General features: G+C 44.3%; 1 protein-coding gene across 1 annotated transcript in view; it reads right to left on the bottom strand.

Moving 5' to 3' along the window:
* The window catches only part of SYT10 (synaptotagmin 10), a 36,608-nt gene extending 21,697 nt beyond the window's left edge, over positions 1–14,911 (bottom strand). The window contains exons 1-2 of the mRNA XM_035127965.2: positions 14,761–14,911; positions 3,557–3,917 (exon numbers count right to left, since the gene is read on the bottom strand). Coding sequence (XP_034983856.1) covers positions 3,557–3,917; positions 14,761–14,911 — 512 coding nt within the window. The remainder of the gene's footprint in view (positions 1–3,556; positions 3,918–14,760) is intronic.
* Between the last annotated feature and the right edge of the window lie 740 nt (positions 14,912–15,651).

Here is a 15,651-nt window from a genome sequence, read left to right as displayed (position 1 = left end):
TGCATGCACACGAAAGCTCATACCAAAATATAAACTTAGTTGGTCTTTAAGGTGCTACTGAAGGAATTTTTTTATAATGATTCCAGTGGAAGACATCTGAAGGCAGCCCCATTTAGGGAAGTTTTTAATGTCTGATGTTTTATTGTATTTTTAAAATTTTGTTGGAAGCTGCCCAGAGTGGCTGGGGAAACCCAGCCAGATGGGCAGGGTATAAACATTATTATTATTATTATTATTATTATTATTATTATTATTATTAAAAATGTGAGGAAGAATTTGGAAGATTTGCAGAGAAAGGGTTACATAGGCCTAGGCACACACCACTGTTTGTTATCCTAGCACATAGGATGCAACACGTTGCTGACAACACCTTGAAACTAGATTCCAGGCAAGTACCTCAGCTTCTAAAGTTTATTATCATGCAGGGATACATAACAGAAGAATATATGGTACAGCACTGGCAACTATGGTGGGAAACAAACAAACCAGCTGCCAACAGAGACTTCACTGAGCTTCAGGTTTCATTGGCTCAGGATAGGAATCTTGATTAGTCATATTGCTTGCCACAAATATGAGCTGTAAATTTGAGGCAAGCATCCCTCTCTCTCTCTCTCTCTCTCTCTCTCTCTCTCTCTCTCTCTCTCTCTCTCTCTCTCTCTCTCACACACACACACAGCGCTTCTTCTTCAGCTTGGATTTTAATTAGAGGTTCAACTCCTCCCTCCCTCTGCCTACCCACCCAAGGACTTTCAACCAGCTTCTGTCTCTGTCTAATCCAGGCATCCCCAAACTTCGGCCCTCCAGATGTTTTGGACTACAATTCCCATCATCCCTGACCACTGGTCCAGTTAGCTAGGGATCATGGGAGTTGTAGGCCAAAACATCTGGAGGGACGCAGTTTGGGGATGCCTGGTCTAATCCATCCAGCCACTCAACTTGCTGAAGCTCTGATACCAGCTGCAGAAAGGAGGGAAGGAGGGATGGATGAATGAATGAATGAATGAATGAATGAATGGAGATTTGGTGCCTGGAGGTGGCTGCTGATGCTGGTGTAAATGTGGGGTTGCTATGGGTGTGTCCCCCAATGCTCCTGACATCCTGACAGATGTCTGTCTTTTTGAGATCTGAGATGCATGGGGTTGGACCGCCTCAGCGATAGGGTCTGAGGGAACTCAGATGGGTAAAGGTAGAACAAGAATGAATGCATATTCCCTGATCAGCAAGTGCAAAAGTAAATGCTTTTGTAAATTCAGAAGTCATGGTGGCCTATAAATTTTTTAATACATGTTCATTTCCACGCACTGAGCATTCAGCTTTAAAACAATTGCTTTATAAAATAAATATTAACCAACTGATGCATATTATTCTGTGTGTATAGAGTTTATACAAGCAAATGGAAGATATTTGTCTAGTGTAAGCTGTATATGATATTTCACCCTAGGGTGCATGAACCATTGGTCTAAATGCAGCCCAGCATGTTTCGTATACAAACCAAATCTTATATTTACATGCACCAGTGGGTTAATGTGTACAATGAATGGAAAACATAACCATCGGCCATTGTTGGCTATGATATTTAAGTTCTGGTTGTTGTAAAGCTGTATGGAAACAGACTTGTATTAACTCAGATTTCATGGAATTACAGACTTGTAGAGTAGGAAGGGGCCTACAAATAGATAGACAGGCAGACAGACAATGAAAAAATATATACTTGAATGCTTATATATACTAGAACACTTATATAAATAATTGAAATACATAGTTCAGTGCATATAAAAATAAATGTTTTCCCCCATGTTTTTTTATGGTAAAGCATCATTGGAAAAAATGAAATTGGTCCTTTTGTACAAATATGCTGCCTGCACAGCTGAAAAACAAAATCCATGCAAACATGACTTCCCCTTGTGCCTGTCAGACCATGTTATGTCCTATGCATTTTGTTTATACTATGAGCTTATATCATAGAGCTCATTGGTCACTTACTCATACGTACTATACTCATACATGAACTCAACAATTATGGTGCCCACTTGTTGGATACATTTGTACTGGTTTATTCTGGTGGAAATATAAAAGAGGCATTTATTGCACGTAAATGCAATAATGTAAATAATTCACTGAGTAGAAAGTCAGAACTTTTACATTCATCACCTATGATTATCTGTTTGTTCTCATGGCACTTGTCACTCATGGCACTTGTCACTTCCTAGCTGTCATTTTCTCTTTCTGTGTCTGAAAAAAGCGTTACTTAAATCCTTTCATCTGCAGAGGACATGTGTATTTCACGCCTTGATGTTCCCTGTGCATTAAAATTAGATGCCTCTGTCACTCTATTCATAAAATCTTTCCTTGATTGATGGCTACAGGTGGTACTAAGTGCAATGGTATTGTTCTCAGAGATGCCTTGATGTCAGTTAAGGATGGAAATGTTAACTGCTAAAAAGAGTTGGTGTTATTTTCAAATACGACTTGATCACTAAGAGCAGTTAAATTTGAAGTTGCTCCAGTATTATGTCCCATTTTACATATTTTGTGCCTCAACTGTAATGGGGCCCTCACAGCAATAGCACGACACCGCCTTTTATTGATGTTCATATTTTCATGCACTCTCCAAATCCTTGAAATATGAGAGCTTTCAGGGATATTTCAAAGTAAGTACTTTGAATTAAGGAGGACTGGAAACGTTATGTAATATTTGCTAGTGCTGTCACAAAAGTTTGCCATTGCATGGGTTGGAATATAAATGTGTCAGATAAAACAAGCAAGCAATAGCAAGCAACATGGAGCATAAGTTGGAAACCTGTAATGTTCTATGAATTGTGCAACTAGTATCCGATATCTAGGCTGCCATCTGAATCACACTGATTTAGAAAGGAATGTCACTGAAATCACCATGTCAGAGCATGAACACAGGCAAACATTTTCCAAGTGGAAAAATTCTTTGCTGTGGGTGGGGAAAACACTTGTTATGGCCGTTATATACCATGTGTCATCCTGCTAAGTGGTTAGGGACATTTAACTACTCTCTTCTTGTTTCCCCCAGATTTCTGATGAAGTGTGGCAAGATATTGGTCACCAATTTTTATTTTTATTTTTTGCAGGACAATACAGTCAACTGGGCTGCCATATGGTTGCAGGTTGCATACCATGGTAACCTATGATTTCGGCAAACAGTCATCTGTATTAATTGGCCATGTAGCCAAATAAACATGGTTGGGCTTAGGATGTAAAAGAGCTTTGCCCCTCACTGTACAAATATACCAGCAACTCTAATGTGCAATTTACTGCTATGGTCTCTTTCCTTAAAGTCAGGAGATACAGACTTTAAAAATGACCTATGTAAACCTGCCAATCACACACACACACACTCTTGATTGAAATTGTCAGAGAAATCAGTATGTATATCAGTAGGGTTATTGTTCCTGTGTCTCTTATATCCTTGCCACAAGGCTAAGAATATGATGTTCATCTTCTTTTCATTCCTTAATTCTCAGCCAAATGGTCTTTCTTAGGTGCTTTTTTTTTTTTAAAAAGTGTTAGTTTCTATTTCTCTTACCTTGATGAGGATGCAGGCTCAGTGATCTGCCTTTGCATGCGTGCATGCCTGATTAGATGTTCCTTCAGAGCATTCTGGACCTCTGCTGGAATATCAGGTGAAGTGTGGCTAATTTTCATTGCCGCCTCAAGGATTTTCGTGGAGGGCTTCCCGTTTTCTTTAATCATTTCCTTTTTCTCATTAGCTTCCAGAAACTCAGTGGGAGCGCTGGAGGTGCTCTGAGGGATGCTTGTAGCGTTTGATGTCATCGGTTTGCTCCGCCAGCATGGCCAGCACAACTTCCAGAAAACAAAAAGTGAGACTAGCAGCAAGGCAAGCCCACAGAAGCTGACGACAACTGCAAGCAAGCTGACAGAGATGTCTGCAAAGAACAAGAAGACAAGGTGATATCATCCAGATAGCTTTAATTCGTTTGCTTGCAAGAATCATCAAAGATGTAATGGATATAATTGGTAGACTGATTAATTTTGCAGCCCAAAACCTCTGCTGATTTACTCAGATGTAAGTCCAACATAAACTTGCATAGATCGTGACCTTCTGACAATGAAGGCTCTAGCTTTTAGGATAGATGTATGCCAATATGACCCCCATGAGCTCCCACTAGATCCCTCCCCCAGGGTCAGTTATCAGCAGAAGTTGGGGGAGCAGTTACTCATCCTTATTGTTTTCACCAGCTACCATGCCATGGTGGGTGGAGCCAAAAGCCATCCATGCAAGTTTGTGACCTAGATAAGCCTGGCAGGACAGCTTACTTTATGGTCTTAACCCTTTCATGCATTAATTAGAGTTAAGCATGTTGGTTATATGAGGCTGAATTATCTCATAGCTACATCATCCAATTTGGATCTATCCCATAGCTACACCACCCAGCTTGGAGCATCAGCATCTGGCACACACTAGGAGACAACAGTTCACCCCTTCATGTAATGCGGGATGAATAATGACACAATTAATGACACAAACAGTGTTTCTAACAAAAGAGTTGATCGTATTTCATATGCAGCAGAGAGCACATTAGGAGCAAGACAAGGGCTAGAGAAAACAAATGGAAGCAGAAGCAGAAAGTTAAAGAGAAAACATGATGCACAAACTTCTCTTGGAGGGGATTCTTGCATCCCAAATGAACTTTTTCTGCTTATACTGATGCAAACAGGGAAGCATTATTTACACCAGAAGTGTGGGAACCTATCTCAGCTGGAGGGTCTTCTGGGTAAGATTTTGAGTGCCATATGCCAGTGATAGGCAGGGCCAGAGGCAAAATTGGTCAGAGCCACAAATGTAAATTTCACCTTTGTAAGATAGCCTAGTCCCCTCCCCCTTCTATCCTTGATCCAGGCAAGCAAGAGGAACTGTCGAGTGCAGGTTCTAACTACCAGGTTCTAACAATGGGGGGAAAACATGGGGTGTAAAAGCAAGTCAAGTGAAGGTGTGGCCAGGATAGGATTCCAAGGGCCAGATAGAGAGTCTCCAAGGGCCAAATTTGGATCCTAGGCCTGAGGTTCCTCATCCCTTATTTACATCAACACATTACCCAGGTGTTCCCATTGCTTCTCCCCCTTCTGAGGTTGTAGAGGAATTAAATTTCCAATTGAAGCATCAGGGCCAGGACCTTTGTTTGTTTGTTTGTTTGTTTGTTTGTTTGTTTGTTTAGGTAATGCTGATGCTGATGATGCCAAACCACAAATGTTCTCTGGGTGGCTTACAACACAAACAGCAAATTTTAACAAGCACAACAAGGAAACATGATACAAGGTAACCAAAACAAAAATGGCAATATATCAAAATGCATTACCTTTTTAAAATAAAAAAGTCCAGAGAACAAAAACAGCCCTGAAACAATTTGAATCAGCAAGCAGAGGTGAAAATTCTATTGTGCTAAATGTATGTTTGAATCACAATGTAACTTGGAAGGGAAAAGGAAAGGGTATTATCAGGTAGGTTGCTGGCTACCCTCGAGCAACGACACTCCAAACCATCTTGTCTTTAATGGTTTTATTGTGAAAGCTATTTACAAAAAACCAAGATCATGGCCACTGGTCCCATCACCTCTTGGCAAATAGAAGGGGAAGAAATGGAGGCAGGGAGAGATTTTACTTTCTTGGGCTCCTTGATCACTGCAGATGGTGACAGCAGTCACGAAATTAAAAGACGCCTGCTTCTTGGGAGAAAAGCAATGACAAACCTAGACAGCATCTTAAAAAGCAGAGACATCACCTTGCCGACAAAGGTCCGTATAGTTAAAGCTATGGTTTTCCCAGTAGTGATGTATGGAAGTGAGAGCTGGACCATAAAGAAGGCTGATCGCCGAAGAATTGATGCTTTTGAATTATGGTGCTGGAGGAGACTCTTGAGAGTCCCATGGACTGCAAGAAGATCAAACCTATCCATTCTTAAGGAAATCAGCCCTGAGTGCTCACTGGAAGGACAGATCGTGAAGCTGAGGCTCCAATACTTTGGCCACATCATGAGAAGAGAAGAATCCTTGGAAAAGACCTTGATGTTGGGAAAGATGGAGGGCACTAGGAGAAGGGGACAGAGGACGAGATGGACAGATCGACAGAGGACGAGATGGTTGGACAGTGTTTCCGAAGCTACGAACATGAGTTTGACCAAACTGCGGGAGGCAGTGGAAGACAGGAGTGCCTGGCGTGCTCTGGCCCATGGGGTCACGAAGAGTCGGACACGACTAAACGACTAAACAACAACAACATTTACAAGGCAAGAGCTTCATGAAAACATGTCTACTCAGTTCTACCAGAGTCCCCCAATGGCGCTTTTCGGCTCCTCGCCCAGCAGAGTAGTTTGGGGACCCCAAATCTCCTCCCCCTGTGTTTGCGAGCTGTTGATCCCCTCAGTTCCGGGGTGAATTTGAAAGGACGCCCCTCTGCTGTTTCCCCGCTGGAACTCTCTGCTGGCCCCTCCTTCCTTGCTGATATCACAGGCTGCAGGTAGGGCCTCACTTCCTGCTTCCTGTCTCCTGTCCTTCCGCCGTTGTCCGAGCCATTAGAAGAGCTGGAATTGATGGGGGGTGGCTGTTCCCTGTAAGCCCACCCCCTTACACCTTCCTGGCAGCAAAAAAGCATTAAGAACACAAGAAAAGCCTGCAGGATCAGGCCAATGGTTCACCTAGTGCAGTATCTTGCTCTCACAGTGACCACCCAGATGCTTGTGCGAAACCCACAAGCAGGCCCTGGGCACAACCACACTCTCCTGCCCTGTGGTTTCCAGCCACTGGTATTACTTTTTCAACTCTGTAGGGACAGCAGAGCCAACAAGGATAGCCTTAAAGGATAGCCCCTGACCACTAGGTCCAGACGTGACCGACTCTGGGGTTGCGGCACTCATCTCGCGTTATTGGCCGAGGGAGCCGGTGTACAGCTTACAGGTCATGTGGCCAGCATGACTAAGCTGCTTCTGGCGAACCAGAGCAGCACACGGAAACGCCGTTTACCTTCCCGCTGTAGTGGTACCTATTTATCTACTTGCACTTTGATGTGCTTTCAAACTGCTAGGTTGGCAGGAGCTGGGACCGAGCAACGGGAGCTCACCCTGTTGTGGGGATTCGAACCGCCGACCTTCTGATTGGCAAGCCCTAGGCTCAGTGGTTTAACCCACAGCGCCACTCGCGTCCCATATACTCTTCCTTAATTTATCCACTCCTCTTTCAAAGCCATCCAAGGTGGTGGACATCACTGCCTCTTTTGTGAGTGATTTTAAATAAGCACTGTGTGAAGAAGTATTTCTTTTTGTCTGTCCTGAATCTCCCAACATTTAACTTCAGTGGATGATCCCTTGTTCTAGCCTAATGACAGAGGCCACTTTCACGATTGTCGTCGTCATCCGTCTGTCTCGAGAGACAATGGAGTGCACCTTTGGGAATGAAGTCAAACTGTTGTGTTAGCACCGAAATGACCTCCCCAGGGCACAAGCCCAGGCAGTGTGTATTGAGGTCCTGGGCTGCCTAGACAAGACCCCCCCCCCTTCTCGGCCTCACTGATGTGATCTCAATGCCATGCATAATTTAAGGTAGGCACCAGCCCAGGTGGGCCCCTCTGCAGAGGGCATTCCACCCAGGGTGGGGGCGCTGTTGAGAAGGCACTTTCCTTCATTACCACCCACTTTGCACTGGGCCATTCATGGAAAGTTCTCAGATGATGACCTCAGATATCAGGAAGGTACAATGCCTGATTTAGAGGCTATGCCTTTACAATATATGACAACTGCCCATATGACAAAATTAATAGGTTAACAACAAAACAAACACATAATGTACTTGGAACTTGCTTTGAATGGGCTACTCAATTCAGACCTGAGAGAATGGGTAGTCAACCAAGGCTTCCGCAGGAATTTCTTTAGATTCTTTACCCTCTCATTTGCTTCATTTCTTCTTGTTTCTTTTTTTCTGTGTCATGTCTCATCTTGGTTCAGTCTAACCCAACTTAATGCCTTCCAGAAGCTGTTGGACTACAACACTCGTCATCCTTAACCATTGGAAGTGCTGGCTGGGGCGGGTGGGAGTTGTAGCCCAAAACAAATGGTTGGTGAAGCCTGTAAGCTTGTGAATTAGGCCATGTTTTGTTGTGTACATTGTTATAGGTGGATGATGATGAAGAAAAGAATAAGAATGAACAAATATTAAATTATCTAGGTAGATCTGTTTGACCATTGTTAGAAAAGGATGCTGGACTTAGATGGGTCATTGGCAAGATCCAGCAGGGCTCTATTTATGTTCTTTTGCTCTTAGGTAAAGATAGAGAGAAGAGGAGAAAGCACATCATACTGATACAGAGCTAGGTAGGCTGGAAGATGGTCTGGAAGATGGTCTGTTTTGATCATCATTGACCATCATATTCCTACATGGAATATAACTGGTTGTTAACCAGAGACTGTACCATGCTTCAGAACTGGAAACTACAAAGAACTGGAAACTACAAACATTACCAGCGATCGATGATTGGCAGATGAAGATGATGGAGTTTATGGAATTAGCTGAGATGACCGGAAGAATCCGCAACCAGGGAGAGGAAGTGACGGAAGAAGAATGGAAAGACTTTAAACTGTATTAAAAAAAACATGCTAAAGTAACATATTAGATCAGAAAATAAGTTGCAAATAGACTGTGGAATTTAGGATTATGTTATATGAGAGGAAGATAATAAGATTATACAAGATGATTAAAATGAGTTAGAATTTGCTAAGTATAAATGTGTTAAAGAACCACAGGGAGGGGAACCCGAGGAGTTCCCATTATACTATGTGAAGTGACACTAGAATTTTTGCTTTATTTTTACCTGTTTTTTTTCCTTTTCCTTGTCTTTTTCTTGTTCTAATTCTTTGTATACGGTTGTTATTTTTGTGAAAATTTTAATAAAAATATTTTTTTAAAAAACAGAGACTGTTTTTCTTCCTCACATTTATGGAGACCATATCATCCATGCGAGCTCATCATCTGATGGATGCAATATCATGATGATGACCTGCCTGTCTGTATTGGGAACCTCAGAAAGAGCTTTCATCTCTCTTCATGCCATTTCAGACGCGAGATTGTCACTGTTTTCCTGTCCGACATAATTTGTTTGTTATGTTTTGAATCAGAAAAATAATAATGGTCAAACTGGGTCATGTTGACCTTCCCTGCTCCACCCCTCCCAATGCACCACTAAACACATTTGAAAAGCACTGCTTGCCATTCAATATTCTGTTGTAAGGAACCGGTGGGCTACTGTGCCATGGTTTTGTAACATGGACTCACGCTGTGCATGGACGGTATGTTGTTTTTGTTTTTGTTGAGAAAAATATGCAGGCCAATTTCAGAATATCCCAACAGTTGCTCTCAGCTAAATAGGGTAGCCAACAGTTCCCTTTTCAACTTCTGTACAATGGCACAGTGCTTGGGGAAAAAACATCCCACACAACCATTATCTTTTTCAAGGGCAGCCACTTTTGCTTATGTCAAAAGAGGACTTCAGTTCCTTTGAAAACGTTCTGGACACTGTGCACTTGAGAGGCAGCCTATATTTTGAATCCTACCTCCCCACAACTTATCTGAATTACCATTTTGAACCATCTTCATGAAAAACTGTTGGTTGTGCTACTATCAAGCAGATCGTTCTCGCAAGGCCTCATACCAAGATAAAATCAACCCCATGTTCAGGGGTTCTCTTGGGAAACCCCCCTCCTCTCTCTCCAAGTGAACCCACCTCCCTGCCAGTGCTCAGAAGGTCATGGAAAGACTGCTGTGCACTGAGCCAGACCTTTGATCCACATAGTTCAGTACTGTCTGTAATCTCTAGCAGTGGCTCCCCAGGATTTCAGTTGGGGGTCTCTCCTGGCACTGGGTGAGTGTAGCTTTCTAGTAGATTTAGAGATCCTGTTGGATTTACTGGAACCTATTGTTGCTCAGTTTTCCTGACAGGTAAGTGAGCTCTCAACATTGTAAAGGAACTATGTAATCATCAAGACAAGAAAAGTGCAACTGTACTCTGGCTTCCAGGACAAGAAAAGTGTAAATATGCTTTGGTGTTAAGGGTAACTGCTGAATAAGCACTGTAATTACTCCCGTTCAGCACCAATTACTCAAAGGCTATGAGGACATCTATGATTGTCTCACTGTTTTGGATTTTTAAGAAGTTTTAGATGCTGATGCCTATTCAAGGTTTTAGAAATGGTATTCCTTACCTTGTGTCAGCTTGGAGAAGCAGCTTTTAATTAACTGCATTTGACTTTTAATGCCACTCAGTGTAAACACCATTGACAACTGTCATCTGATAGCTCTGTATTGAAGTGGGGGGGGGGAAATGTGTGCATGTAAATACATACACATTTCCCCTTGAGGATAATTAGAAGTCAGTTTGTCGCTGAAATACACACTCATGCTGTGGGTTTTTAAAAAAATATTCCCACCGGATAAAATTGAGTGGCAATGTGTAGCGACTGGACTTATCCCTAACCAGGTATAATAGTGCACATAACAGACGCTGGTTGGTATACAGAAGAGAAGAATGCACGTCTATAAAAACCAGGGAAGGGTCATGCTAAAAAGAATTCAATTATTTATTTTATTGCATTGCATTTATAATCCACCTTTCTTATGGAACCTAAGGTGGTGTATAAGTGGTTCCAAGGAACCACTCCATATCTATGGAGGCACTGACCAGACCCAGATTTGCTAAACTTAGCAATGAGGTAACCTTGTGTGCCTTTAGACCAGGCATCCCCAAACTTCTGCCCTCCAGATGTTTTAGACTACAATTCCCATAATCCCTGACCACTGGTCCTCTTAGCTAGGGATCATGGGAGTTGTAGGCCAAAACATCTGGAGGGCCGCAGTTTGAGGGATGCCTGCTTTAGACCATTCTTATCATTTGTGCCATTGCCAATATAAGCTAAATATCCAGAAACTGCATAATTACAACCTCTCCTTGAAAATCCTTCCAGATCTATCCTGGCTTCCTCCATCCAACTATCCAAGTTGGTGGCCTTCACTACATCTTGTGGGAGTGAACCCTGACTTTTTCCTCTGGTCCTGGCTTCTGCTTGGATTCCTGATGTTTCTGAACCTGATTGCTCTTTGGTGCTGGATACCAGTTCCCAGTTCCCGATTTCCTCCCCGCAGGCCACTGTGCAAAGCCAAGCCCTGACATTCCTTCAGTTGGGACCTACTCTGAGAAGGCCTAGCATTGAATAGAACTTGTAGTGATGACTGCATCATGTACCTTTATGGCTGTCACCTGGTGTGGGGCTTCCCATTTCATACTGCCCTCAATGTCATCTGGCTTTGTTGACACTGCCAGACAACTCTAAAAGTATGGGGTAGTACAGAGAGAAAGAGCTATGCAATCCTTAACCTCCACATTTTAACTGTTTTATATCTGTATTAGTTACCATGCTCTAGCTTATAGAGTTTAATTTGAACCTATGTGTAGTTTACATGTTCTCTATTGCTGTGTATGTCTGTATTTCTGGTCTGTGACTGTAATAAATTGATTCATTCATCCTGCAGTGCTGTGAACTCTGCCCTCTTTTGTCTCTGGCTCCTCCTACATTGGATCTAGCTCCGCCTGCCATCAGCTCTGGCTCCACCCACCGTTGGCTGTGGCCCCCAATTGACTTTTACTGTGGGCCTTCATGTAAGTGTTTTCTCACCCATGGGCATCTTCAGGGGCGGGGGGCGGCGGCGGCAAAGTAACACACTGAAAGCAGGGGAGCAGCCTTATTTCTCACAAATGGGAGAGGAGAGAGGAACAGTAGTTGTACATCTTGTCTCATACTTTGGATTCTACAAATACTGGGGGGGGGGTCCCTTTTAAAAATGAAAGCTGAGAATCTGGGTGTTATGGTTCATCCAGGGAAGAAGCAATGACAGCTGCCTCGGGATCCCCGGCAATGTTGTATGAGAATAATAAAATTTACTCTTATATAGGGTTGTTGAAAGAGTTGCCGCGAAGTGTTAAGTCTTCATAGCCCTTACCCAGCCCCAATGCAAATCCAGATGACTAATCTACAGGTATACAGACATGCAACAACCTAGCATAAAATAAGAGCTTGTTTACTTTCCCACCTAGTGGTATCTATCATTCTATCATGCTTAGCAAGTATTCCCCACCCCACCCACCTATTTTAATTTTGGCTGATCCTCACAAGTGGAAGACTGAAGTGGAGAATGCCACTGCAGAAGGATGTTCTGCAGCCAAACTCGATATTCTAACCACTGCACCATCTCCCCTAACCATGATGACCACAAAATGTTGCATCACTATTTTACATTGTTGCATAAGAGATACTGTCTCACCAATACTGTATAGAGCTGAAATGGCACACAAATCCCCAACAAAATGATGCTTGCTGGTGGTAATTTTTATGGTATAGCCAGAATATTCTTTATGTGCTTATAAGGCTATAGATCCTTCACTGCTGTTCCTCAAGTGGCACTGCCCTGCATTTTCCTTTGTAGATTCATGACATGCAACGATACACTTCTTATACAACAGGTTCTGGGTACATAACAGTGCCAGTACAAAGCCCATCACCTGCAAGAGGACATAGGAAGCAGCTTTATACAAAGTCAGGCTATTTGTGCATCTATAGTCTACTGCTCTGACTTTGCAACAGCTCTCCGGGGTGTCAGGCAGAGGTCTCTCACATCATTTGCTACCTGATCCTTTTAAAAAAGCAAAGCAATAATCTGGATATGCTGGGTACTGAACCTGGGACTTTTCACACACAAGGCATGTGCCTCTGCCACTGAGCTATGATCCCTTTGCTTGTGAACTAGGGGGGTATCTTGGCTGGTCAGTGCTGGGAAAACAAAATTCTGGACTAGATGGCTAATCCACACATAAGCTTTACATTCGCATGATTATTATTTTTTAAAACCAAAAGAAATTTTTGTTAGGAAAGGCGCAGGAACAGAAGTCATTCCCTGTCCCTCCAATATACACAGACAGGAGTCCTTTCTCTGTCTCTGTCTCTCATGAAAATCTCTCTCCTCCTGTAGCAACAGGTACTTTCAAGCGCTTCTCCTTTCTGCCACCTGTTGCCCTGCTCTGCAGCTTGACTGAAACTGTGTGCCAATTTCAGCTATGATAAGAATGTCAAGAGGGCCACAGGGCGGCGAGATCAATCGCATAATCATTCATATATGTGCATGCGCATGCTTGAGATATATCTATACATCCTTCAGCAGAGTTTTAAAACCAAAAGTTAAGCTCATCTGCCCCATCCCCAACAGCTAGAGAATAACTATCTCTCTCCTGCCCTTCAATTATTATCGTAATTTTTTTTAATAGAAAGGAAAATGTTGAAACAAGGTGGCATTATCTTTTAAAATCTCTGGTGAATCTCATTAGAGTTCATTAGCAAGGGATGGATGGGAGGAAGCAAGCAAGCAGGAGAGAACATTTTGGGTAGATAAGAAATGCCTTCAACTCTTTCTTGCATTTCTGCTACCTTGGCCAAGATATATGGCATTTGTCTTGAGGATGGAATGATTCTGAACCAAAGCAGAGCAGGGCAGTCCCAGATCAGAGTCCCAAGGTCCTGCCATTCAACAAGTGGAGCAAGTACGGTAGGAGGACTGCCCTGCTTCCAAGACATCCAGAATGCATTCCTTCCCTCACATTCCCTCTCATGGGGTCACCATCTCCTCTTCTTCCCTTTCTGGAGGCTCTGCACCCTTAAGGAGCTGCGTGCCAAACTGAGAGTCAACATGCACAACTTTCTGCCTCTCTATGCCCTGGGGGAAATCTGCACCAGTTGCATTTCTGCCTGTTGTGCAGCTGTTGCAAGCACAAACAAGATCCCCGTGGAGGAAAAGATGTTAACTTTCCCCTCTCATAGCGGAATAAGGCTTTCAGGCAGGCTTTAAGGAAATTAACCACTGATTCACCGGATATCAGCTCCTGTGTTTTAATGTGCTTCACTAGGAGAACCGGGTCTTTCTCCACTTTACCTTTCCAAAGGGCGAGGGGGGGTTCCCATTAAAAATAAGAGACATAAAAGGTCCTCCCCATACACTAGCACGAGATTTCCCTTTTCCTTTCCGGAGGAGGGAGAATGAAGCATACATATGAAGTACCTGTGGCTTCTGAATGATTTCCCCTATTCCTTCCCCTACTTTTACCGAGTCAGCGGCAACTCGGCTCTTGAGAAACACTTCCAGATCGGCTGGAGCCTGAACCGCTGCCAGGCTGCACAACCTCCACCCCGGGGGGCATTGCATGGCCACTTTCCGACGTGCATCTAGCTAGCCAGCCACAACAAAACACACGTTTCTGTTTGGTCTCGCACCAGCCCCTTGAGGACACGAAAATGTCCTGCCGAAATTTGGAAATGACTCCCTTTCCTTTCTCTCTCGCTCTCCCCAGCTAGGGGAAGGAGGGAGGCAGCGGAAGGAAGAAAGTAGAAGGGTAAAAAAAGGAGAAAGTTGAACTTTCCAGACGCCCACTCAAACCCACTACCGCGGCTGCCATTAGTGGAAGGAAGCGTATGTCCGCCCCCCAACCATCAGCACCACCATCAGCACCCCACGCCTCTCGGTTCCAGTCCTCTCGCTCCTTCCTTGAGATGCGATGCAGACAGAGGATCAACAGGAGAGGAAAACACAAGGGGTGGGCAAGACCGAGGTGGGGAGAAGCAGCGGCCGAGGACGCGGAAAGCAGAGCGCGCCGAGGGATGCGCAAGGAGAGCGAGAGGCTTGACTCTACCTGCGCTGCTTATACCTTGGTTGGTGGTCTCCAGCGGGAAGATGCCCGAACATTTCTCCAACTCCACTTGCCCTCCCAGGCACAGCTCGGAGATGATCTGCAGAGCCTTGTGGCACAAGCTGCCCATCCCGTCTTCCTTGTGGAAACTCATGTTGACCCCCTTTTCTTCCTCTCTCTTTCGCGCGGTGGTGTTTATTATTTTTCTTTTCCAATGCGCCTCTCTTGCCTTTTCCTTCTTGAGCTAAGCCATGGCTCTCCTGGGCAAAGGATGCTTCATTCTCCACCTGCTTCCTCTTGGATGGTCATCAGCGGTATTATTGTTGCGAGGCATCCAAAAAAAAGGGGGGAGAGAGAGAGAAGGAAGGAAGGGAAATAAGGTACCAGCTCTCAAGGCACCAGCGCAAAGAGAAGGGAGGAGGGATCGCGGGAGAGACGCGTGTACGCTGGAGAGGAGAGAACAGTCTAAAGGACACGTTGCAAGTGAGCGAAGAGTCACCATCAGGAGAACAAGGACGGATAATTGGGGTGGTGGAGGGGAGAGGGGGGGAGAGGTTTGTTATATATATATAAAGCAACAGAAGCAGCAGCACACTGAGCAACGCCTTTTTGTGCCTTGTGAGGATCGGTAGGAAGTTGGACCAATGGCAGCGCAGCGCGGGTGAATGGGAGAGGAGGTGCAGGCGAGGGTCGTCGAGCTCTGGGACTGGACGGTGGGGTCCGGGCGGGCAGGCGGGCGCTGCGAGGAGGCTTCTGCGCTCTCTCGCTTGAGTTTTGGGGATGCGGAGAGAGAGGGAGGAGCCGCAGAGGGCCGGGGCCGGGCTGGGCGCTTGTGTGCAGGCAAGTCCCTTGATGTTCCTTGCAAAGAGGTGCAGGGGCGTCTGTTCACCCTCT

Source organism: Zootoca vivipara, chromosome 10, assembly GCF_963506605.1.
Source record: "Zootoca vivipara chromosome 10, rZooViv1.1, whole genome shotgun sequence".
NCBI classification, from domain to species: Eukaryota; Metazoa; Chordata; class Lepidosauria; order Squamata; family Lacertidae; genus Zootoca; species Zootoca vivipara.
This window is presented reverse-complemented; position numbering and strand designations above follow the sequence as displayed.